General features: G+C 41.3%; 1 protein-coding gene and 1 long non-coding RNA gene across 2 annotated transcripts in view; one reads left to right on the top strand and one right to left on the bottom strand.

Moving 5' to 3' along the window:
- Positions 1-2,518, top strand: part of LOC113745646 (uncharacterized) — a 51,284-nt gene extending 48,766 nt beyond the window's left edge. The window contains exon 3 of the long non-coding RNA XR_003462291.1: positions 1,740-2,518. This is a non-coding gene — a long non-coding RNA (uncharacterized LOC113745646). The remainder of the gene's footprint in view (positions 1-1,739) is intronic.
- gli2a (GLI family zinc finger 2a) overlaps positions 1-26,151 on the bottom strand; it is a 79,249-nt gene extending 53,098 nt beyond the window's left edge. Inside the window, exons 1-2 of the mRNA XM_019260426.2 lie at positions 25,664-26,151; positions 8,353-8,492 (exon numbers count right to left, since the gene is read on the bottom strand). Coding sequence (XP_019115971.2) covers positions 8,353-8,467 — 115 coding nt within the window. The 5' untranslated portion in view covers positions 8,468-8,492; positions 25,664-26,151. The remainder of the gene's footprint in view (positions 1-8,352; positions 8,493-25,663) is intronic.
- Between the last annotated feature and the right edge of the window lie 741 nt (positions 26,152-26,892).

The following is a 26,892-nucleotide window of genomic DNA, read 5'->3' as shown; positions in this document are numbered from 1 at the left end:
TTTAAGATTCAGGTCCTGTTTCTAGAAACGTAGTAACTTTTTTCATACCAAAAAATAAAAAAGCTACCCTGCCAGCTCCTGCTAGGGATAGCACTCAATCATCTGTTTCTGCCCAGCTGTTACAGAATGACTGTTTTTATTCCTGTTTCTCTTGGCATATTTCCTGCAGCTGTATGACGAATGACATCACAAATCAGTTTTCCATATGGCAGCATTTTGTTTGCTTTTTTTTGTGTGCTTTTTTCGAGGGACCATGACAACCATACAATGGCCTTATGACAGGATTTGCTGTGATTACAGAGCAGTGTAACTAATAGTAGTGCAGTCCTGAAGCACTTTCTCGCAAAGAATATGGCACTGTAACAAATGGATGTTTATGTCTGGCAGAAAATCCTTTTTAAAGTAAAGAATGGTACAAGAAGAACAGTGGACAGAAAAAACAGCCTCTAATTGGATTTTTTTTCTCTATCCTGTTCTGTTTGAAGAAATAAATTCAACACAAAATCCACTTTTAGCTTATCAGAGCTTTTAACCACATCTCATGGTCTCCATTGGGTGCCATAAATGTAACACATCGGTCAAGTGACAACAACTGTGTGCCAAATACCAAGACAACAGAGATAGCTCCATTTTCTGATGGAAAACAGCTAGTGAGCAGACCTTTCTCACATATTGTTCCCAATATTCTCTTCAATTCTATGCATGAAAGAATAATCTCAACAAAAATGTCTTATTGCGTTTTTGGCAATTTCACCTGCATTTCATGGTCTTCATGAGGTGTAGAGTGCATCTTTGGTCATGTGATGTGATAACGAGTGGTTGAATAAAAGTGATGAGACATTTTAGGAAGCTTGCTTTCTTACTGAGGGTAAGATGAGATGTTTGATACCAATCTCACGTCTGTGCATAAACCACAGCACTGGAGTAAAGACTGGAGGCAAGTGGGAAAGGTAGCTCAATTCTCTCAAACATACACCTACCAGCACCTCTAAAGCTCACTAATAGACATCTATGCCATGACCACTAACAACAGTTTATGTATCCGCCCAGCATTTCTCTGCAGTGTCTCCACTGGTTGCCTGGCAATCTCACAGTGACAACATGAGTCACTGCGCCTCGCTGTTGTTTGCTTGTTTGAAATACTTACAACTCCTCCTAAAACCACAAATTGTTCTACATTTGTGTAGGTGTATTTTTTTAACATCGGACAGAGCTGGGCTGACTGTTTCCCCCTGTTTCCAGTCTTTTTGTTAAGCTACACTAATCACATCCTGGCTCTAGCTCTGTACTTGACACACAGAGATGAGACCGATATTGCGATTTTTTTTTTTCTCATCTGACTCTCACACACAGATTGAATAAGCACATTTCCGAAAATGTTTAAGCATGTCTTTGATGTCAACCAGTATTCTCCAGAGGAAATCTCTGTGTTGACCTTCGAAATAGATTATTTTGTCAGACATTCTGCTTTGACTTTCTAACAGGCTTAAAATGTAGCAAAAAGTGTGCCCGAATATGAAAGAAACTTAATAATAAATGGCAAGAAGAAAAAAAAATGACATCAAGTTTGATGGATGATATTTGTTTTGGAAGTCTTTCAGGTTTTCCTCCTTAATCTGGCTGTTAGGACATCTTCCAAGAGCCAACGGATTGTGGGCAGAGACGGCTTTTGTTTGTTATACCTGCATACACTGTATTTACTTAAGCAACCTCATCTGCTTATTTTGTTGGTCACACAGTTTACTGCGACTCGTCTGCATCCTGTCCTTGGAAGGAGGCCGCTGGGGATGGCCGGTGTCAAGGCCGCACACTCCGTCTGGAGAAAGATTCATCCTCCTGGAGACGTGACCTTGAAACTATATTGTAAAAGTTTATTTCTTCATAAATGTTTATAGAATTCCTCCGCCTCTGCTGCAAACCTTAACCGCTGACTGGGCAGGATAGTGTGGTATTGTTTCTGGATGTGACCATTGTATTTAAAAAGTTCAGTTCATTTCACTTAGTTCATCCCCTTGCTGGCAGATGATATGTATGAATAAGTCTTTCTCTATGTGCCCCAGAGCTCTCAGTGATTAGGCTAATTGCTAAATGCTAGCAGAGGCTTGTGAGCAGCAGCAGTGAAACCTTAGATCTGTAATTACAAGAAACAGCGTTTCCCTCAGGAAGAATTGCACTGATGGCAAAAATCAATTTCCTCATCTTGTTTTCTGGGGAAGCTACAACACAATTACACCAGGCATTAATTGCAAAGACACTCATTGTCCACTGGAACGCTCAGGCTGAGACACAACTGAACGGTGGGCCATTAGAGTTGGCGTCAAAAACATTTAATAAAACACACTTATGTTCTCCCAGGAGGGATTAATGTCGATGCAAACTTTTCAAAGTGTATATTGTTTTAGATATTCTCGGCTGATGCCTGGGTGACTGCAGACATGCACTTCTCATCATGGGTGAGTGGGATTTTTTTGCTCCGTGCAGCGCTTTGATTAATTCTTTTCCTCCAGCAGTGTTTCTACAAGAGCAGACCACAGCTGTGTCTGCAGGCGGGGTGGGGGGTGGCGGGGGGTTGGGGATGGTGGTGTGGGAGGCGATACCAACCGGAAGAGCCTGACCACAAACTGTCCGCCTCTAGACCAACTCAGCCATAGGAACCAGGCCTGTTTACATAAGCGCCTCCCGTCCGTGTTTACAGCTAGCACACATTTTTGTTTTACCACGTCTAAACTCCTCGGACGTTTATTTTGCTTCACTTGAACTGTGAGTGTTAGGGCTACATTAACAGATGAAAGTAGCCGAGGCTGGCAGACTGGTGGCTCAAGTCTGATGGACACTGTAGGTTACACTGGGTCGGGGGGGGAGTCGACAGCATAGAAATGTTCGGCCATGGACTTTCAACAAGTTCTTTAATAACATGCGGCATCTTCCCGTCAAAAGAAAGTGGTTGCCTGAGGCGACACCTTAAAGAAGAGAGGAGAGCGAGGCACCTTATTGGGCTGATTCCCATCAGTCCAACAAACAAAACAGGCAGGAAGTGTCTTAGAGGCAGGGGCATGGATTACACTCTGCATGCTGGGAAAGAGCTTTCTGTTTAAGAGAGGATGAAGCACAAAAAGAAAAAGGGAAGCACAAGCCAGGGAGAAGGGAAAGACTTGAGGGATAGTGAGAGAAAGCTGGCTGACGGGGTGTTAGTTAATCCCCTAAAGCATCCATATATTGCCTCCACCTCTTCTCCCACTGCTTGTAAATGGCGAGGAATGTAACATGTTGTCTTTGGGCCATGTGTGTGTGTAGACGCCTCTGGTACAGAGAGATTTATATTCGCAGACATTGCCCAAAGCATACCACGTTGCTTTTTTAAACTCTGGAGGCTTTGAAGCAAAGGCAGAGCATTCCAAAGAAACAACCAATATCAGAAAATGTCCTCTCATTTGGGACTGATTTATGTTTTATAACCACCACCATCAGTTCTCCATGCAGTCAGCAAACTATAGGCAGAAAGACTACAATCTAAGGACCAAGCTGCTTAATATTTGCCTTTACACACTAAGAAATACTGGGTTAAAATTGACCTAGTGTGGAGCCAATATTGCACTATTCTGTATATGCATTCGAATGAATGAATCCGTCTGAAGGGACCACGTTTTTTGGCATCCCAGTTATGTTGACCAATCATGTTTGAGCAGGCTTTGGTTGTATGCAGGTTAACGGAGATTAAAAGAGGCGAGACGCGTTGGCCAAAATGCAACTTGAAACCCCATCTTTTTATTGGCTTTTTTTAAAACTGTATCTGGGTTCTGAGATTGATATAGCACTGATATAATACTGGGTTAATTTTACCCAGTGCCAATGGGTAGGAAACCACCCAACCGAAGGGTTGTTTTGGTCCAGCAAACCAATAAAACCACAAAAAAACACCAACACTGTGTCAAGTTAACCCGGTTCTGTATCTGTGCTGTTTTGACCCTACACATGAATCAATTTTTAACCCAGTGTTTTTTTTTTTGTTTTTTTTTTTACTGTGTATGACTCTCTTCTAAGCATTCACTAAAATAAACATTTGTCTTGAGAAATTCCTTTTCAAAACTAGGAAGACAAGTCTCTATGGTGCTTTCAACTTGTTAAGAATTCCTCTGAACTCTATGGTTGGATTCAGCCTGGGGTTTCTTTGCTTACTTAATTCAAGTAAATTTAAAAAAAGAATCTAGGGAACTTATGTATAATTCAGCTTTAAATGTAAAAAAATAATAATAATACATGTATATACAGTATATTATGCTTCAAAACCCTTGTGAACAATTGCTACCAATCACTGGAGGAGAACTGCTCTGCTTCCTACTGCAGCTTTTCTTCTCTTAGTATGTAGGCCAGCACTTCTGTGATGAGAACACCCTGTAATGAGTGATGATAAAGGCAGCAACTTCAGGGAGTACTAGTAGGCTCAAAAACCTGTGTTTTTGGCTTTTGCACAGCAATCAGCAAGGCCAAAAAACAATGAAAAAACAAAATGTCCCCCTTCTGCTTTCACTTAGCCTATCTAATCTTTAAATCCAGTCTTGGCCAGACTGTGGACAAAATAAAACTTTAGATAAGACAGAGAGACAGAGATGTAAGGATGGAACCTGGTAGAGAAGTTGAGGGGTTACTTGGAAAGCAACCAAGTTAACTGTTTATAAAGTTGTATGAATTAATGCAAGCACTAATCTATGTAACCCAGATAGCTGTTTTTTTTTCTTTTTTCAAGCAGGCTGACTGGGTATATGTGAATGGAAAAAAATAATTGGTGTAATGTCGCATTAGATGTGTCCAGTCCCGAGTTAGGGCACATACTGGACATATCAGGCACAAAATCTAGGTGTAAACTGACTCCGCAGATGATGAAGCTATAAGTTTGCGAATAGAAGGCCATAAATTGAAAGTCATTCCGGGACAGAAACAATATCGGCCTCTCTTTAAGTCATTCTTGGAGGACAGCAGTGAGTTCCTGATAGTGTGCGGCTATAGACCCTGACAGGAAAATAAACAACATTGGGACTTGGTCAATAGGCCTTCCTGTAAGCTTGTTGCTTGCAGGTCTTCTCAAGTATCAGGAAAGGCATTATTGATATGCTGTTACAAAATGTTACTGTAGCTGACACCTGATAGAGCTGATTCCTTCTCAACACTGGGGATACGAATATGTACTTTGGGCTGTTAAAAATGAAATCTATGACATGTTTGGAGCCAGGGGAGGTGTTTCTTGTATGTACAGCCTCGTAACTGGATCTACGGCATTTCTTTAAATAGGAAAGATGCATAAAGTTGCTTTGCACTGCACACTTAACCCCTCTTTTTGGTTTTACTACTTCAAGCATCAGGAGATAAATTTTCTGATTCTTTCAACTAAGGTGGAGGGCCAAAGAGTTAAACCAAAAGGGGGTACAGGGGTTTGGCATGAATGCGGTCATCTCTGTATAACCCTGGCCACGGAGCCCCCAACCCCCCTCCACCTCTCACCCAGTCTGTGGAACCACAGCAGCGTAAGAGCCTCATTTAGGAACATAGAAAGAAAGGCAGAAATCTCTTTCTCAGGAAGATTAGTGGCTGTCCCTTTGGAGTAGGTCTGTGGACGGGGAGGGAGCAGGGAGAGGCGGGGGTCTATTTTTCTCTAGGACATTTTTCTCTGCCAGGGGGGCCGTGACCCGCTTCAGAGCACCCTCCAGAGAAAGGCGCTGTGGCCAGTGTAGAGACCCCAGTGGAGACCCTTCAGACTCTAGCTCCATCTAAGACTTACCCATGATGGCAATGATTAACACACAGCTCCTTATCGCAAAGCCATGCTCTACTCCCTGCAAGACTAATTATACCTGACTTCTTTTCTTCATCCATCTACGGTACAGTGACCACTCTGAGTCAGACTTGCGCTGATCAATTTTCATGGGTAAAAGCTGGAAGTCAGGTGATTTAATGCTGTATTCTTGTTTGAGTACAATAAGATGGCAAGTGTTGACAAAGGTGAGGACATTTTTTGTAGCGCTTCTCATTGGCATCCCGCTTAGATATATCAAAGCTGTGAATAATTATCTGTGGACAATGTGTTTTTTATGCTGAGGAACATCAATCTCTGTTGGGAGTTCGCAAGCTACGGCCAAACCCTAAGAAAGATGAATATAACACACTGGTTAGGCAGAAATAATCAGAGTGTTACCAAGCTTGTCTGCTCCACTGGCCTCGTACAGTCAACACCAAAGTGAGGGATGATGGAAAAATTCTCTTCGGCAAACTTTCTCAGAATATAATAAGGGCCGTAAAACAAGAAGTTGGCAGATCTGTGTTTGAAACTGTCGCTCTTCCTGAGGAAGGCAGCAAAATACAGAACATCTGAGCATCCATATGCTAGTTTTTGGTGTGAAGTAGGAAGGAGGGGGTGCATCAATCACAGGTATTTCTTTGAAACCGTGAGATGTTTTACAGTCCTGGTAGCGGGCACCTAATCTGAACACATGTTACTCTGACACGGTAAAGCACAAGCCGACACAGACTCGTAAATCCTGGGGCCTGGGAGTCGGGTTGCAAGGGCCAAGCCTGTGGAAGCACGTCCTGTAGCTGTGAGACAGATGCAGGCTGTCACACAAAATGTGGGTGCCCATTTAAAACCATTAACAAGGTCTTGAGAAAGAAGCCTGATTCCTATCATATGGACTCAACCGAAACTTCGCTCCTGTGCCAGTATCCCTGGCCTTTTATCCTGTTTCCTTTACTTCCCCTGAATCACACTCTGCATTAGTGGCCAGACACACTCCCATTATGTGTTCACACCCAGAAACAAAGGCAAGTTCAACAGGGCACGACATGTCTCCATGAAACACAAGCAAAGTGAGCTCTCATGAAACAAGTTATGAGATTCGTGGCCAGCTGACACAAAGGATTAGGGTGAACAAGATGTTCTCAGGATGTTTCTGCTTAAGTTACACTATTATTATTCCATGGTTTCATTTTCAAGCTTAATAAATTATAATGCTTCAGAGTACTTTGCAATTCAATTTCAAATAAATAAAAGAGTACCTTTAAGTCAGCCAGTGTGTGACATTTTACAAAGAATATTTCTAAGCTGCTTGATTTATTCACATTTGCCCCATATTTTTGTTTCCACAAGCATATTAATTTGCGAACCGGTTCAAATAAATAGAAGAAATAATAAAAAGCAGAACTATCTGATGACATACTTAAGTCCTACTTTTACTGTTCCCATGTGACAAAGTAAGCTTTGTGATGGCAGGCCACCAGGCCCTTCATCAAACAGTAAAACAACTTGAATGATATGTTCCTGCACTGGCCCCCCGAATCATGCCAGAATGTCTTCCTGAGGGGTTTCAGTGTCCACCAGCCGGTTCAACCAGCAGGCGTTAGTAATTTATAACACTGGATACCTCAGAGAACTGAACAAGGACCTCAAACCTCGTTATGAGCAGTTTTCATCACATTCACTAATGAAAACATGAGCTCTCATCTTTTAATTATGACCCCTTTATAGTGGGAATCTTGCACCCCCTGTGTTACCTCACAAGCACAAATAACCCCTGATTGGTGCAGACTGTTTTTTCCAGCGGTGCAAGGTTATGAAAATTCATCCCACACAGCCTACGTAACACACAATGGTCATAACTGTGTAAATGACTGAATAATTCATATCATGGCAAGTGCAATATTTTCTTCTATGCCGGTTTGAAAAACTTGTGGCCTCTTTGTGGAGGTGCCAGTGAGGGTGCACTGAAACGTCCTAGTTTCTCACTCTGCATCCCTAAACAATTAATGCTCATGGCTCCTCTCGTGGCAGGCCACCAAGCCCATCATTAAGAAGAAATACCGCCAATGCCACAATGTCATACGACATCTTCTTAGCATTTCAAAAGGTGCTTCCCTCCTCCCAGCCTTTATCCAGGGCCTCTGATACACCATGTTGTCCACTGCTCTGCCAGCCCTTTTTAGTAATTCATGAAATTTACACTCGGGAGGTGAGAACAAGGTCTTTCGCCCTCATTATAACATTTTTTCATCACCCATTCTCTGACATCTCTGAAACATGCGGCCCCCATCTCTTGGTCTAACTCTTTTCATGTGCCACCCAGCTACTTATCTGAGTATCCATAATGTTTCAATACACTGCACTGCGGTGTACATGATCCTACAGAAAAACCAAAGGATACAAGAGTACTATATTCTTCTAGCATATAACGGCAACCTGAAAGGGTTGTCAGTTCCCAACCAAATTACAAAATGACATTATTCTGCATTTGTATGAGTAATACTTTTATGTCAGATATTTAGTATAAAGTTTAAATGAGAAAAGAGCTTTGAAAAAAACAGCTGTACCTCTGGTCAAAGTGGTGGGCGAGGGCTTCTTTGGGATTTCTGAGAAGCTGCTTCCATCCAGACCTGAACCTTTACACTCCTTCTTCTCAGTGGCTGTTGGAGCTGAAGTCTCCATGCTGTGCTCCAATTTCTGTCACAACCTGGAGAGGCAAGAGAGGCAATGATGTTAAGTAAAATAGCCGATGTTTGGCGGCGACCGTGCACAGGACAGCACAAAAAATCCAGCACTGTGAATGAAGTAATGCATTTTTACGGCGTTGCATTTTAATTCGCTTTATTTGAAACAAAAGAGTATGAGAAATGAAAAGTTATCAGCAGCAGTGTTTGCCCACAACTCGTATAAAGAAACAGTGTTTCAGGAGTAAATAAGAATTACAGAAAAAGATGGACATATTTAAAATAACAATCTAACATTGTCGTTTATTTAAATTTAACTTTGACTATCAGACATAATGTAATGAAACAAGTTACCATGACACAAGTATTTGTGCCCTAAGGAGCTGTAGTTTTTTGTATGCTCACAAATTTACTTAGTCTTCATATTCCAGTTACAAGTGTTGTGGTATATCGCAGCAAATAGATATCAAACCCCAGATCCAACTTTATTTTTACTTTATTTTTCCACAAAGACAGATGATAGAAATCTTGATTTATGGAATACTCATGCTCCTTCCATTGGTTAGTTTTTAGCGTGGCATTTTGACAGATATTGTGGAAACATAAAAAAATAGTACACCATTTTGCATCTTCACATATTTTCATTCATTATTTAAACTAAATAGATTAAAAGATTTTAAATTTTGCAGCTTTTTTTTGTCAAATACTGAACCATTAAGGAAGCGAGAGTGATCATTTTTTCAACAAAAAGTCACGAGTAGGTGTGTATGTATTTATTCAGTCAGTGTAACTAATGTCAGGTCAGACCCTGAACACACACACACAGCTTTCTCAGTTTGATGTAATGAGTTCACAGTGCTCTTCTGTTCCAATTGTAAATGTGAGCGGCTCTTCGCGCTGAGGTTTTAGCCGCACACACTGTGTCAATACCTCCTTATGTCTGTGTGAATGGCTCTATGACTTGGCAAAGTGCCACTTGTTTGACTTGGTGGGACCTACAAGATCATCCTTTGGTGAGAACAAACAAGACCCCAGTCCCAGTCTGGAAGGGAGAAGTCACTCTACAGTCTCTCTTTAGCAAGCTTGTGGTCATCGCTTTTCCACCTGCTTTCAGACGCTGGTGAGAAAATGTCTGTGTGCTTTGACAGAACGCTGAGATGACATTATGGCAAGACAGAGCAACTGGATGTAATGAGAGGGGGTGACTTCATATTTCACAGGTGCGGACATCTTTCCATGTTTGGAAAAATGGAAAAATTAAATTTTAGTATGCATCTGAACGCTTTGGGGCATCCTAATAAAGCATTTCAGTTCACTCCTCACACCTGTTGGCACTTTAAGGGAAGTCGTTGATTAAAAGTTTACACAAATGCACCAAATAAAAAACTTTGTAATCTCAAGTCTGATAAAACCAAAGTGTTTATGACTTGGCTTGTGGCCAAAGGACACAAACAACACCCTGAAACAGCAATACAGAAATGAATTCTGACTCAAGTTGGAGGAAACAAATGTGATTTTTGGCTGGGAGAAGGGCAATAAAACAAAATCTAAAGGATGAAAAGAACACATTAAAAACACACTTGCTGTAATTCCGCAGGGTATGAGACGCAAATACATGATTAAGAATGCTGACGATGATATTGTCATTGAAAGAAAAAGGTAATTGGTCAGTGATCTGGTTACAGCAAGCCGAAACGTGTGAAGTGCTGTTTTTGGTTTCATGTGGATATCCAACATGTCATCCTTTATAGCGAGGTGTGTGTACTAGCAGCCGTGTCTGTGACCCTTCGGAGGTGCCAGTCGCCTGTCACCGAGCCAATGTAAGCCGATTAGAGGTGGGTGACTAACAGGTTTAGGCTGCATCTGTTTCTTTTTTTTTCTGGTGCCAAACGTCCTCGAGTCTTGTCTTGGAGAACTCCGTCACTCTGACATCACCTTTGTGATAGAATTTAATGTGCTCTTTCATGGGCCTTTTATCTTATTCAGAGTTGGCCAGAAAACAGGCTCTTTTTTGGTAGTGAACCCTCTTGGCGCAGATAAGATGTGCCAATGAACACACCAGCGCTCACAGCAACAGAGTTTGCCTTCCAAGCAGCCTGCCCCTTAAAAATAACTGAGAATCCTCCCCTTAACATCACCGTCTGATGAACATCTGGCACCACATTAATAGCTGTTTCCATGCTTTTACAGCATGCCAACTATTTGCTTTCCAATTGCCTCTGAACCTCCAGCCAATATTTTGATGAAGAGAGGTTTAGGGTACAAGCACCTGTAAAGGCCATTTACCAAAAAAATAAATAAAATATATCAGCAGGTGCAGTTTAGTGGACGGTTAGATTTATTTTATTTTTCTAAATAAAGCTGCTAGCTTTGAGTTCATTTCTCGAGAAGTGGCCCCAACTTCACCCTGATCCCCCCCACCCACCTCTTTCCTTAATTCTGTGGAGCTGTTACATTACCCCCCTCTACCCAGTGTCTCCCTACAGGCCAGACCCGTGTTGCCCCCGATGACAGGGAAGCCCAGCTCTGACAGCCTGGTACAGGTGTCAGGAACCAAGTGGACAGATGGCAGGGGCCAAAGGCGAACAAACAACAAGGGTGCACTTCTTTTCTCATCTTCTGGTTGGCTGGGCAGCCCGTTGCGGCACGAACAGGATAAGCCCCCCTCCCCTTCCCCTCTCCTTACCCCATCCTCTTGTGCCATGTGACCACAGGCTGGGGACTTCAGATAGCAGTGCAGGTTTACCCCCACTTACAACACACACGGCCACACTCCCAGGAAATGAAATGATGCTTTCCCCATTTTTGCAAATAAAGTCACATAAAGGTCTGATACATCGTGAAGTGATTTTGAACAGACATCCTCAAAACTGAGTTTTAAAAATGTGGGAGACGATGCCACAGGATTCGCTCTAATGATTTTTGGGAAGTGCAGGACAAAAACACCCATGTCTAGCAGCAAAAAACAAAAAACAAGAATCTCACAGATTACTGCTTTAAATGATTTATTTAGTTCATTTCAATGCAAACCTGCTTTTTTTCGTGGGTAAGGCTAGACTAACCATATCCGAAACCAGTTTTACAGCGAGGCTTCTTTGTTCTTGTTCCTTCCTGCCACACTGCCACAAAACTGGATGTTTTTTTCCATTGAGAAATGTGTCTTTGCTTTTAGTGAATTATCTTAGAAACGTTCAAAGCGAGGCTTGGTGAAGAATCTCAGTCCGTGCATTTGTTGTTTTGCAAGACTACCGGTTTGACTGTTGTGAAAGCGAACACAGATGCCAAGAAATATGTCTTGCGTATAATAAATTCAACATGGAAGAATTATTATTATTATTATGAAGATAAGAATTATCTTCAGTGATTCCAAGTTAAAATAGGAAGCAGAAAAGGCTTTTTGTGCTGGGTTAGTGCACAGGATGGCAAATATTAACAGAGGAGAGTACAGTTTATAGCTGAGATTGTACATCTTGATTTTCCTCCAGCAGCCCTCGCTCTGATGAACCATCCAGACATGCCACTTAACCACACGAGGCACAGGAAAAAGACTGAGGTAATGGGGAAAGTCACTGTTATGTTTTCTTCTTCCAAGGTCAGTAAGAAAATCATAAGGAGTTCAGATAATTCCACTTGTTTCCAGGGCAGAATCGCTTCTTGTCTGAGAAAATGCAAATATCTCAAAACAAGAATGTCAGATTAATCACTTGACTGATGAATTTACGTTTCAGGTTAGTAATTATCTATCTCCATTTGCAGATTTTCTTGGATTTAAAGAAGACAGTCCCGCCTGCCTTGTCTTTTTGTTAGTTCTCTTTGAACTCCTCTTCCTCTCTGTGTTAATTTACCTTCAGCCACCCCTCCTCCATCTCAGACTTTTGTTATGAGACCTGGTGTGTGTTTTTCTTAGCGCCTCGATCAGTTTCAAGTGTTCCTCTCCACCACTACCGTTCAACAGCTCTCCTTTCACCAACACTGAAAGGAATGCAAACACACATCAAAAGAGGCCCTCTCATTTTGAAGATTTCCAGGCTTTGCTCTTCTTACTTTCTTCCTTCCTATCTTTCAGTCAATGTGATCCGTATGCTGGTAGGCTCTCTTTCCTGGCAGCACACACACACACGCACACACACACACACACACACTTACATGGGTGCACACAGCGAATTCGCGCACAGGCTCACCAACTGCTGTCCCACACTCTGCTCACTTGGCAAACATAAGAGAGAGAGATAGGTGAGGTCTCCTGCCCCTATGCCACCTGCAGACCTCTCGACTCAGGTTTCTGATAGTGACACTCATGCAGGTCAACATAACAACCATCAAAAGCCAAAATATGGTTTGTTTTACATACTTTTGTCTCTACGTGTTGACGTGTTATTTTTGAAAACTGGTTAAGATATATATATATATTAGAATATTGTTTTTTTTCTCCCTCCGGTGTGTTTCAGAGCTACCAGATATTAATTTGTTTTGTTGTCAGACAGTAACGTGACACCAATACTGCAAAGTACTCTATTATCTACTATTTGCAATTTTGAGGTATCTTGTGCCATTATTTTTGTGTCTGCTTGATTTCAGAGGGAAATATTTTAAATCACTTTACACATTTCATTTACTTGTTGTCTTTAATAACTGGTTACTTTGCAGAGTACAATTTTCACTTTATCATTAATAGATTGTTATAGATAAAACCAAAGCAGTAAATATATAATATAAATTATATTCCAATATTCTCAAAATGTCCCTCTCCAATATATTGATTGATATGGTGTACTGTAGTTCGGCATGTGGTTTGTTCAAGTGGTGTTGCCGTACCCCTACAGAAGCCGTTAACTGACTGCTGTGGACAGGTACAAACAAGGCCAAACACTGTACTGTCTCTATATTTCACAAGTTTCCAATGTAGCCTATTAAAAAGAGGAAAAAAGAATGTAATAATGTTATGTCGGCGATGTTTCTGTTCACTGTGACAATGTGGACTTCATGGCTATGTCCCTGGATATACTACCCAACAGTATAAGTTACTAACTAAGTTAAGTAAAAGGGATTTGTTGTGACAAACCAGCCAATACCACCCAACTCTGTAGTTCCCCTCAGCTCTACAGATTAGCAGAATGGAACACATTAACACAACACTGAGTAACACGTTTGCCATAATTTTACATTTTAAATCATTTTGATGCTGTAATCAGGTGAATGGTGTCTCTGCCATTCCCAGCCCTATACGTTGGCACTAAATCACACACTGATTTTGGTGAAACTGCATCATATTTTATGGAGAAAATGATATCTGGTTTTCTCTCTAATGTCTTCTGGCTTCACTCTTGGTTATTAACAGAGTTTCCCAATGGACAGTAAAATAAATTGTTGCCGACTGTAGCTGATGTTACTTAGCTGCGTTGCCTGGACTATGAGCTCAGAGTACCAGGGGAGTGTTAGTGTCTGAACGACAGCATTTTGCACCACCGGAAAGAGAAAGTTTTAAATATACAGTCTGACACTCTGAAACTGGGAACAGTTTGTACATAATGTGGCTTTAAGCTGTGATACATGCCATTGGGGTCCTGCTCTTAACCCTTCCTCCAGTCGCACCCTAAGTGGGCAAAAGGCTAAACACGATGATACACTCAGGAGGAATGCTGGAGCCGTCAGATCTAATTTACAGGTGGACAGGTGGAGAAGAGAGGGGAGGAGGTGGTGAGGGAGTCCATACACATGCTTCTTCTTTCACTGTGTACCTTCACTACATTCAAATCCATGGAGCTTCTCACATAATTCAGACAAAATACAGCTGTTTTTCCTCTAACATGGTCAGCCCTAACCTCCTTGGCCGGGTTCTCTCCGGTACTCTGTGACAGTTTCATGAGAAACCTTTAATTTAACTTTTACCAAATGTTCTCTCCATGAGAGTTCTTTTCACTAACCGAATGCTTCCTTCCTTAGACAACACAGCTTATTTTTAGTCCTAACGGCTAAAGAAGAAAAATGCAGAAATATATGTGCTTATTCAAATGATATAACTATGTAAGCAAACAGAGATGACCCTTAAAGTGATTGGATTGTGAAGTGTTTACTATCCACTTGACTTGACATTTCTAAGTCCTCAGCACAACACGTGTTATGTACAAACTATTTTTAATTGGAACTCCTATACTGGAACTACAAATTGTTTCATCATGTATTCCTTTGAGTTATAAGCTGGAGTTGCCTCTCATGTTAATCTCTATTATGTGACTAGTCCGAGCCAGGAGTCACTTGGCAGTTAACTGCAGTTGGTGGATTCTTAACTGACAGGACGCAAACACGCACACACACACACACGCACACACACACACACACGCACACGCACACACACACGCACACACACGCAGAAACAGACAAAGTAAGTCATAGAGCTTTGAACAGGAACTTAATTTTGGTTCTTTAAAATCAAAAGCCCCAGACAGTAACAGGAGCTTACTAGGGCCCTTTGGAGTATGCTGGATTTTCAAAATAAAAACTCCTAACAGGAGTCGATGGCAGGCTTCATGAACATTATTTCTTTACACACAGAGACTCAGCTGAGTGATCAGTTTATCTTTATTTCACCTAAGACGCTTGAATGACACCTCAACCTCCATAAGATATATATATATATATATATATATATAATAATATATTATATATATATATAATATATAATAATATATATAAATAATAGAACCTGGTAAGGGAGCCTTGTCTGTGAAACTGTTGACAGGACATGTCGAACTGCTAAGTCAATTATGACTCTTTCTATTACGAATTTTTTCATCCATAGACGTTTTATGTGTGTATTCCTTGCGCAGAGAAACATAGCATCATCACAATGTAATGTAAGTAGGCTGAGTGGGAACTCAGAAGAACCACTACTGTGGGTTGCATAACCGGTAAGTAAGTAAGCGCAATGAGCATTCTCTCAATGGATTGAATTGGCACCATTTTAGTGTTTCTTAACTAGCTCTTATAATATGTTTTTGTTTTGGAAGTCCTTACACTAAAACTCTCATTTTAAATTGCTTACACTATATTGTCCATTTCCTATTATTTAATGTCTTCATACTCCTTCAGCTGCCCCTTCATATAAAGTTAATCCTCCAAATTCAGTTTAGCTCCCAGCTACATGTGAAGCGATACAGTCTGTCCCGTCTGTCCATGAAGCAGCTGTTCAGCAGCCAGAAACCCTACCACAATTTCTTCAGAGGTTGCATTCTCTAGTTTTTAAAGCATTCTAAAACTTTCACCTTTGGTTTACCACATATGGAACTGTATTCCTGCCAACTTCCATCATTTAAATGTTCTAACCCTTTTTTTCTGCATTTTTTGGGCTGTGATGAAGAGAACTGAGAAATAACCAGGCCCTGGGGTCATTGTGAGGTGAAAGAAAGCTCAGGGGATCTCTGCTCTAACAATTCTGAAATCATTCAAAGCTGGTTACAAACCAAAACCCTATATTTGACCACTTAATCCTCAAATGTTTTGCACTGCTTTACAGTTCATAAGACAAGGTTGGTCTTATGAACTATAACAATAATTTTAATAACACTAGATCAAATAACTATATGTAAGGTGTAAGAATTATCAACTTTGCAGTTCCTATGAGCATTTTAGCGTCTTTAAGCTACTTGTTTTGGTTTTACAGCCTGCAACTTAACTGTTTGAGTTCACTCTCAGAGCAGGCGGCTGTTATCGGCGAAAACTAAGTGCACAGAACCAAATAGAAAACAACCAAAATGCTATTAGGTTCCTAAAACAGTTAAAAGTGGATAAAATAAAATGTCTGTGTCGTTTTTACAACTCGTTTCTACTGCCCACAAGTAGCAAAAAAACAACAACATATAAACAAGCAAACAAAAAAAAACCATTTTGCAGCATTAAAGAGGATGAGGAGAAGGAATGATACCCAAGACTGTGTCAGAGTAATTAGAATTCCAGCAATATAAAACAGAATGAGATCATCACAAAACAATTCATGTAAGACTGATTATGTTTTGTTGACGGATGATACACTACAACGGATGGCAAGTTTCAGAGACCTCTGGGAGAAGACAAGTATAGACTGGGACAGGACACATTCTCTATGGGTGAATCACTTGTCTTGTGGAGAAATCGTTCCCTGTGAGGATTTGAAACGCAGGTCTAAAAGGTCATGAAGTAGACTGTAAGAGGTCTGACAGCAACACATAAGCCATTAGTCTGATTCAGAGGTTGAAACAACATCACTACAGGCTGTCACACATGTATAGATTCAGGTCACTCAAGCGGGAAGGTGAGTATTGCCATAATATGCTTTCTAAAACCAGGGCTCCGGTTTTCCCTAGACACGGTTTTAAAGTGTTTCACTTAGCACAGAAACTAAATAAAGGATATTTAACCTGTAGGTGATTCAAATTCCAATTCAAAATGATTTATCATATTGACCCAGAGCAAGACTGTTCATATCAATTCTGTTTTTAATCATGTAGTCTTGTAAATTAGGGGTTTTTAGCAAAGATTTTTTCCGCCACATTCCAGGCTTTTATTAATCTCTTGTCCATTCCAAACCTTTACAATCTGCAGACTACACATGGGGAATCAAATCCCTTCCCAAAACCCAACCAACCAGTGGATTGCAGAAGATACAGAGTAATGAGCAGCTAACAACTGATGTAATATAAAAGGCATCTAAAACAGCAGAAAAAAGCTCTGTGGATGAGTTCTTACCCCACCCCTGAACCTGACCTTTCCTGCAAGTAAAGGCAATATCCTGTGGTTGATCTCTTCGTCTCCCTCAACCAACAGAAAACAGATGTGGAGCTCATGGCCTACACACAGTCCCAGTCAGGGAGGAATCTACATGGATGCGATTTAGGGTTTGTTTTGTGAATCAAAAAGCTACGGTGAATGAACAGACACATACATGATACAAGGGTAAAGAATAAACTTACAAATTAACAGATATAAATGGAATAATTAACCAGAAAATTGACATAAAATGAATGGATAAGTTCATTTTTTCAGTAAGTTATTAAGCAACAAGGCTATTCCGCAATGCAAGCGTCTCTATGAGGCTACGCTTACGCATATCGATGGGTTAAAGGACCACTGTGTAGGAATTAGTGACATCTCACGGTGTACTTCCTGTGTTGAACCTCTTGAATAAACCACAGTGGCCGTGAAATGCATTGAAAACTCAAAAATTCCTATGTATGTGTTTAGTTTGTTCATCCTGGGCTACTGTAGAAACATGGCTAGACCTTACGTTCAATGTGAGCATTTGCTTATCATCTCAGATTTATGCATTGCAGGTGAAAGACAAGAAATTTTGAAAATAAAGTGCATTTTAACTGTCACTGTGAACTATTATCAAAATAATTCAGTCAGATTCATTGATAATAAAAACAGCCCGGAGTCGAAAAACTGTAATGTTTTTATTGCTGACATATCACAGCTGAATTAACACTAAACTGACCCTGGAACCATGTCACCGAGGTGTGTGTTTATGTGTAACAGTCACAGCTGTCACTCGTGCCACATTACACACCGCTGACTAGGTCATTCATCCTAAATGTGTTGTTAGCACTCACTCTCGACTGCTTCAGCTGTCAATAACCTCAACAACTACTTAAGCAAGGCTGTCTTTGTGTTCCTGTGCATGTGTGTGTGTGTGTGTTCCTGTACAGAACCACAGCGGATGTGCCTACAAGCCAGTGAGTGAAGATTTGGCCAAATCAAAGTTGGCACTTGCTATGCTCAGGTTTCACTGTGGTGCAACTTCCACATTGTTGCGGTGAATTCGCCACTCCAGTAGAAGTGCTTGTGATAGTTGACAGTCTGCGTCTGCGGTTGTTGCATTGCTGGCCCACACAAGCCAGCTGCTACGTCAAAGTCTGATCTCAGGCCTTTGGTGACAGGAAGGGGACTCCCCTTGAAGTTTGGGGGGATGTCATGTGTGTTTGTGTTGGCCAGTAGCAGCTGTCAGACTAGTAACCAGGTGAGATCTTGTGGTAATTATAACTGTCCACACAGAGTCAGCTAAATTTGAAAATTCTTCATTTTTTCCACCATTTTAGCCTTCATGAACTGTAATTCTTTCACCCTGAAATAGACCTTTTTGGCCTCTGTGGTGGTGTTTTAATGTGGATTTTTGGAAAAGTATGACATAAACCTGCTACATGGTAAAGTTAGGAAGACTGTTGTTGACTGTCGGTTAGTTTTAAGGTTATATGCAACAAAAAACTAATTAATGCCAGTATAACCGATCACACTAAGTGTGTGCATTAACATTTTTTGTGATAAATATCACATTGTGGTCGGAAAATAGAGATCCTGATCAACATCTGAGTGCAGCAGCGTGATAAATACCCTTCATCTGGTTAACAGATTCAATTTATCTGCTGCAAAATAAAATAAAATACTTTATAGGTGATCATGGAAAGCAGGCAGGGACAAAAGGGAGGTTCAACCAGCTGAGATTCAACAGAGTACAACTGGGTTGTGTCTGTCCCACTCTTTGCTAGATGTCGCCAACTGTCACAGACAATTTACTATTGCACTTCTGAAAACTCCTCCAGAGCCACAAAAGATGTTGTTTGCTGAGTAGTCCTCCCCTTAATCTGTAAAATCAGTTGTGTGTAGCTGCTTTAGTGTAGTCTGTGGTAAATCAGACTCTAGTGGTAATAAACATGTTGCTCAAGGTGACATTAATGTATCAAGGGCCGTACTGCAACCTAAACACAAAGATCAAATATTTTAACATTGCTCTCTCCTTTAACATGCCACTTTTAAACTATCAATTCTGTTTTAACAGTAATGTTTAATATTGAATTGCTAAATAAAAACACACCCACAGCTTCCTACACTGAGAATAAGATGTCATGTATGTGGATTTTCTTTCCTAGAATGCTTTGCAACACTACGACCACCTGTTGACACAATGCTGAGCTCACTCCCCGAGAGCAGCCTGACATTACAAAGTCTCGCAAAGATGGCTCTGCACGTAACCAGCACGGTTTCCATCCTACTTTCTCTCTGATGAGCTGATTACAAAACATGAGCAAACCTCATTTTTGGCCCAGAGCCAGGGTGAGAGACCAAGAGAGAAAAGAGAGAGAGGGGATGATGGCGGCGACAGACATGTTGTGAGGGAGGAGGGGAAGGTTTTGCGGAGCTTGTTGCTAAAGACAACCACATGTCTCTATATCCAAGCTCAACTCAGACTCTCTCTGTCTCTCCGTCTCTTGTCTCCAGCTTCTATCTGAGAGGAGACTGTGGCCTGGCGCGGAGTCAGCACAGTTTGGAATCTAATATCTCCCATCATATGGAAACGTAAGAAAAGGAGCCCAACCGCCCTGCCCTTGAGGCTGTGTCGACTTTATAGCTATGGGAGGGCCTATAGCGTAAATCATAACTTACAAACCCCTTGCCCTCTCCCCTCCCAAACACAAACCCCAAAGTCAGAAATACAAACAGATTCCACTTCTCTCTCTCCTTTCTTTCTCTGTATATCGGCTCCATTTTGATGTCAGTGGCCTCTTGTAGACCCCAATCTCTGCCTCTGCATCAGATTAGGACCCACTGCAAACATTGAAGACAATATGCCATTGTCTGTGAGCTTGTGTTTGTCTATCTCAATAGCTGGAAGTTACATAGAAAAGCCTGTTAGGTGTCTGATGCGGAAGTGATAATGATACAGTGAAGGAAAATCATGACCTTTCTCTTTCTCACAGTCTGATGGCACTAACAGCTGGTCATTTTCTTACAACTGCCAGCCTGGAGTTAATTTGTATGTAGCGAGGAAAGCTCTCATATTCAGCCATATGACTCCATATAGTTTCATATTATTTAAAATAATGCCAAAGGCTCTCAAAATAAGCTGTGTTGTCAACTTGATCCAGGACATTCATGCTTCAGTTCACAGTCTGGGATCATCATATCCTGGAACCTGAACTTTTGAGTCACTGACTGATTCATTGCATTTGTCATGAGAAGAATGTGAACAATCTTAACTCACAGGATGCTAGGCAGTCTTTGTGACTTTTAGGTTGGAAAAAACGTCTGGCGGCACAAATTATGGAAACCTAAAGTATTATTAAGCCTGAAATCCTGCACAACCTTTAATTTTACAAAGTTTGTAATGGCTTTTTTTTCTTAGTCAATGTGTTTCATTTTATTTTAGTCCTCTGAATTACCCAAAATATGACACCAACCTGTAAGAAAAGCAAACTATAATCAGAATAGTGTTTTTAAAACTTAACCTAAACCTTATTTGACACATTTTTTCTTCTTTTGCTAGAGTAACTGCTTTTTCAATTAACAGATTAATTAGCTGGTGCTTTCTTTTGTTATCTCTCTCCTTCCCTTTCTTCTCCAGCCCAGATTTTTCATTTAGTCATACAACCAAAAGAATAAATTGTGCATGGTTACACTTAACAATTGTTTTGACTGTTGAATAGTCTGTCAGATATTTTCTTAATCAAGTCAAGTTGTTTGCTCTAAAAAGTGTGAACAAAAACATGGTGAAAAATTCCCACGATGACTTTCCAAAGTCCATCTTCAGATGTCTTATTTTGTCTGACCAACCGTTTTGAAAGATTTTAAGTTTTTAAAAAATCATTGAATATAAAGTAAAAATACTCAAAATGATGAACTGATCAACAGAAATGTTGCCGATTAAATTCCTGCCAATTGGCTAATCAATTAATCGAACATAAAGTTGTGATTTATTTGCATTTTCAATTCCAGCCAGCTCAGTCAAATGGGAAGATACTTTGCAACAAAGAAAGTCAGAAGAAGTCAGTTAACCATCACCTGAAGACTGACTGTGCTGTGAAAAGTGGAGGCAAAAACACCACTCTCCATTGTCCGGAGAGTTTATCTTGTGTGGAGATAATGAAATTATCTTCACCATCCCCCTCACTACAAATTAACTGACCTCCTCTGACCTGGGCAGGGCTTCCCCAGAAGACCCCAAAGCTACAACCACCATTGTTCCTTTGTAAGCCGATAGACAATGATGATGTTACTGCTAAAATGCTTTTGGGAAATTGGGTTTCCGATGAGTCAGTATGTGAGTTAAGGAGTGTGTGAAGAGTTCGGCCAGGATGTGATGGGAAGATCTCTGCTGGTGCTGACACATCATGCATCACACAGAGTACACTGTATACAAAACCCTATCTGTTTAAGTTTTTCCTCCCTTTTGGAGATATTGGAGCTGGCTATGGTCTTCTTCTTCTTCTGTAGTTGACAGAGGCGCAGACAGAGGAAGAGGGTTGTTAGCCCTTGTTGCATGACTTGGAAATACAGTTTTCCTGAGACAACCTATTTCCTCTTCAATTGTGCATTCCTGTTTCAGACGAAGGCGAGCGCCTCCAGTGATTGATGAGGTCAATCTGCCTGTAATGAGCTTGTCAGTTATTTTACCGTGCAGCCCTTAAAATGGCTTGTTAAATGCACATCAGGCTCTGCTGCGCCATTTCTCAACGACATGTGTGTTTTTAGAGGCCCTACGGTGTGAACGTGTTCTTTTGAAGGCAGCGGTACAATCCAGCGTGACCTCAGTTTCTGTTCTGGGATTCGAGTGCCCACTCATAGCTGCTCTAGTGTAAAGAGGGAGGAGGGGGTAAAATGTGCAACCCCTTCTTCCCCACACCCAACTCAAACCCAGATATGATGTGAGCCTATTTAACCCCGCACACTTGAGAAAGAATGAACAGGACGCCTCGAGGGGAGTGAAACAACCGGCGTTAAAACAAGCTCGGATTGTCCTGTGCCGTCCTCATGCCAAAAGCAAAGGAGGCGGGATTCAGTGAAGGGCTCTACAGATGAATGTAAGCGGCCATCTCTCTCCCGCTCACCCACTTTTCCCTCCATCTGAAGTGCAGGCTGACTGTGAGGGATCGCCGTGGCATCGCTCAACACATAGCTGCCTTTTACAGCCCCCTAAAAGGCCATTAAAGTCTCATCAATTCATCCGTGCACGAAGGGTAGTTTCAGACCACAACAACACCCGTCCCTCTGAGGGCTCACAGAGTAGAGAGGACACCGTGACAGCCAAAGTCCCGCTCGGATCACAGATGATAGAATGTTTATCACCATGAATTATTATTGATTAAAGTCAGTTATTAAGTAAAAGTGCCAAAACAATTTCTGCTTACAGATTCTCAGTTGTGGTCATTCTGCTGCTTTTCTCAGTTTCATAATATTTTAATTTGCTGGTCGGACAAAATGAACTAATTTAAAGGATCGCTTCATGGATTACAACAATTAGTCAATTAATGGATTAGTCATTCAACAGAAAATGAATTAACAAATACTATTTTACATAATTTCTGGGGGTTCAGGGTAATTTTGATGTGTATTTTTCACTATTTTCTGACCAAGATTTGAGAAATTGTGATTGTCATTTTATAAACCAAACAATTAATAAAAATAAATAAATAAATAAATACGGAACGCCTTTGTTACCCATACCCTTCTCTCTCCGCTGTTTACTGTCTGCCTCTGTCCCTATTCAATAAAAATGTCCCCAAAAAATATCTAAATAATATTTACAAATTAATTCATTATTACAGTAATCATTAGTTCCTGATATGGGCTAATTATTATTAAAAGGGTCAGAAACCTCTGTGTGTGATCTCACATTTGTTTGAGTGTTTTCAAAGTAAACAGACTGACACACAAAACCTTTCAAGACAGTTTGAGATATTTCCTGGCACTGATGGAGACTGAGGAGAAAATATTTATCCTATTTCCGGTGCCTAAAAATTAAAATTAGCTCAAAAATGCAAGACAGAGAATCTTTATCTCTGACAACTTTGGAATCGAAAAGCAAGATTCATCAGTTAGAACGCTTTTACAGAACAAGCAGAAATACCAATTTCTACATCGTCAGTGCAGCCATCCAAACATCTATTCTCTGGGCTTTGTATACAGTAACTGAAGTGGATGAGGAAAATTGAGAAAGTTGGTACACCAAAACAAACAGAAACAGAAGACACTGAGAAGACTTTACCCTAAGAATAAATGTGCACTCATGACAAGATTTTCTATTAGTCTTATTTCGTAGAAAACACTATGTTTAGCAGCAGGTCAGAGGTTTACACAGTGCTTAAGCAGCATCCCCAGCCACTAAATTCCAGTGTAAACATTTTCATCCGAACCGCCGAGGCCTCAGAAGCACCCCCACCCACCCCGCACACACACACACACATAAACCCCACGTCCACACCCCCGAGCAGACTGCCATCATGAGGTGACAGGCAGCTCAATGGCTTCATCGGTACAGTACAGTGTCTTAGCTCAGTGAAGTGAGGGTCGCAGTGGGATGGGTTGGGGTTCAAGGCATTCTCTCTCTCTCTTTTTTTTCCCCCCTCAACTTTTGAGTTTACTCAGCAGGAGTGGGTGGTTGTGGTAGTGGTGGAGGGTGGTGGCGGGGTGTGCTCCTCCCTCCCCTCCTCTTCAGAGTCACTCAGACTTCACCCTCTTCACCCTCTCCTCCAACCCTCCTCTCTGTCCCTGTACGCTAGACTTCATCGGTATTTGCTTTCAAAAAAAAAAAAAAAAAAAAAAAAAAAAAGCTCAAACCCCCTCCACCCCCTACCCTCCTCCGTCTCCTCTCCCACCCTCCTCCTTCTCCTTCTTGGCCTATACCCCTCCAACACACACACACACACACATACACACACACACACACACACACCACAGTCACTCCTTTTCCAGTATTTGGTTCATTAAATTTTCTGCGGACTTCCAGAAAAGAGGCAAAAAAAGGGACCAGATCAATAAAGTGGGGCCTGTGCACAGAGGCGATGTGTGAAAAACGGGGGGCTATAACAGCGTACATACAAACAGCACACAGGGGCTGGGGCTGTGTGTGGAGATGAAAGTGACATGGCCACTATGGGTCTCTGAACGCTGCAGAGCGGAGCCCCCAAACTGAGGCTGAATGAGCTGAATAGGCTCATCCATTCTTTACTCCTTTCACTCTCCGTAGGCCCTAACTGTTGGAACTCTTCATTCCTCACAATGGCCAAATGCACTAAAACTTTTTCTTTTTTTTTTCTCATGCAAATCACCTCAGCCCTGACCGGGGTTGTCATCATGTGAAGCGGAAAACACACATGCACATAGTCTTACTCGATTAGAGATCACAAGTATTTTTTTTTCTTTGTCTTAAATCTTTTCCTCATCAGTGTGCAAAAAAAAAAAAGAAAAAAAGAAAAAGTCAAATTCAAATGTGAATTATGTTGGAAAATCCTTAAGAAAACCCAAACAACTTATATGTAGGCCAAAACATCTAACACCACAAAAGTGGGACTCATAAGTCCACACATGAGTTTGGAGATCATTAGCAGAGCCTGTTAGATAGAAGTAAAAGCCAACAGCAAATATAGCTGCTTAAGAGCCCCACAAAGGCGTCAAGTGTTTGTTGACTGCTCAGGCTGGAGAGCAAACAGTAAACTTTGAATCTTTCAACAATAAGTACACATCTCCCACAGTCCTGTCACAGGCAGTAATGTGTCCACACTGCTACTGCACTCCTGACACCCTCTGCCTTATGTTTGTTTCTTTGCTTAGTAGCATTAAGAGATTAAAAAGAAGAATAAAGTGCACCAAAAGTGAGAAAGCCTTGGTGCAATGCGTGGCATTTTAATTGTTTTATTATCATTTAAGCTTTACAAAGAGATGGCAATGAAAAGTGTTTTTCTTGGTGTTGGAAAATGCACTTACATTTATTTTGCAGGCTGTTTTATTGCAGTTTTATCTCAGATTTAACCATTAAAACACAGTTTTACTGTGGAGACTTGAGTGGGAAAACACTACAATAGTGTGGGTTGAACTATTAAAAGCTATGTAGAGGGATTGGCGCCGAGCTTTCTGATCGCATCTCTTCCCATATGGATCAAGTTGCAGGACAAAACATTTTTTGGATTCCTGTGTCAGATAAGTTCAAAGTGCAAATGAGATGTGAAGCTGCCCTAAGCCTCATCTGCCGTTGACACGCAAGGCAACAGAAGGGGAAAAAAAGAGGAGAGGAGGCGAAACCCACCAGTAAAAACACTTTTAACAACCCTGAAGTGTGAATATAACAGCTGAAAAAGACGAACACACAGAAACCAAAAGGCAAAAAAAAAAAAAAATCAAAGCGACTTCATCCAAACCCGCTGCTGTCAGCATCCCCACAAAGTTTCCTTACCTTCGCTGCCGTCTCTTTCGACTTCGAAACCGAAGCTCTTCCACTCTCTTTTTGTCCGAGGAAAACTTTGAGCCTGATTCCCGTAAAACTAGCACTGAGCTGGCACCACCATTGAACGCACAACGCGCAAACAAGCCTCTCCGGACTTGACGCGAAACTCCATGAACCGAGTTAAGAAAAGTTTTTTCGAGGCACTCTAAGTTTGCACGGCATTACCACCCCCCCTCTCTCTCTCTATCCCGGAGAGTGATTCAGTGCGGAGCACAAGTTGAGTCTAACTTTTTCTTACAATCCATCTTCTCCAAGAGGTGCGCTCTTGCGTGCGTGCTTTACGCGCATTTCAGCAAACTAACATTATGCGTAAAGGCGTTTGTTGTCTTTGTTTTGTTTTTTCTTGAGTGCGCGTAAAAGTTTGGAACTAAAGGCGGTTTGGCTTCACTCGACAGTTGTAGGAGAGACATGCGGTGGTGTTGAGATCTTCGGGCTGCTGATCTGTTTTCAATCCGCCCCCCCCCTCGCCGCCACCCCCTCCTCCTTTTTTCTCCTTCCCCCCCCTTTTACCATCTCCTCCTCTCTCTCTCACTCCCCTTGCTCCCTGGTGAGTTGGGCCATTTGCTGCACCAGATGGGCCGGGCTAACTCTATCCAGCAGTTGTAGACAGGGGGGGAAAAGTTAGATAAAGTTTCATTTATTGTTCGATTTTTCACGGGCTTTACAGTTCAGAATGTCTATTGGAGCCAGTTTTGACCGGCTTTACAAGTCACAGGAGTTATCACACTTGAAACACAGATATTTGCATCAGTTCCATTTGTAGTCCTCCCAAAAGTTTTGCTGACAGCATTACATCAAGTCTCTCAAATCTGGGGGGGAAAAAAGAGGTCTTTTTCTTCCTTTCTTTGAGTGGGTGGACGGATAATCAAAGCTCTCTAAGATCTTGAACAAACCAAACTGACATTTACCAACACATACATCCAGACCCTATAGTTAAAGCTTGTTGATTTTTAAAAAAGTAGACAGCGAACACTCTTCATAATTCATGTTTCGTTTATTCCCATTCTGGCTTTTTCATCTTAGTTGGAGCCTTTTATTCCGCAGTGCAGCAGCAGAGACAGTGGTGGTGGAGTAGGCAGTGATATGTTGCGGACAAGCAGCATTTATTATGTGATTCATGTAGATTTCACCTAAAGTAACCCTGTTCGTGCCAGGGCATAAAAACTCATTTAATGTGT

The sequence above is a fragment of the Larimichthys crocea genome, chromosome I (genome assembly GCF_000972845.2).
Source record: "Larimichthys crocea isolate SSNF chromosome I, L_crocea_2.0, whole genome shotgun sequence".
NCBI classification, from domain to species: domain Eukaryota; kingdom Metazoa; phylum Chordata; class Actinopteri; family Sciaenidae; genus Larimichthys; species Larimichthys crocea.
This window is presented reverse-complemented; position numbering and strand designations above follow the sequence as displayed.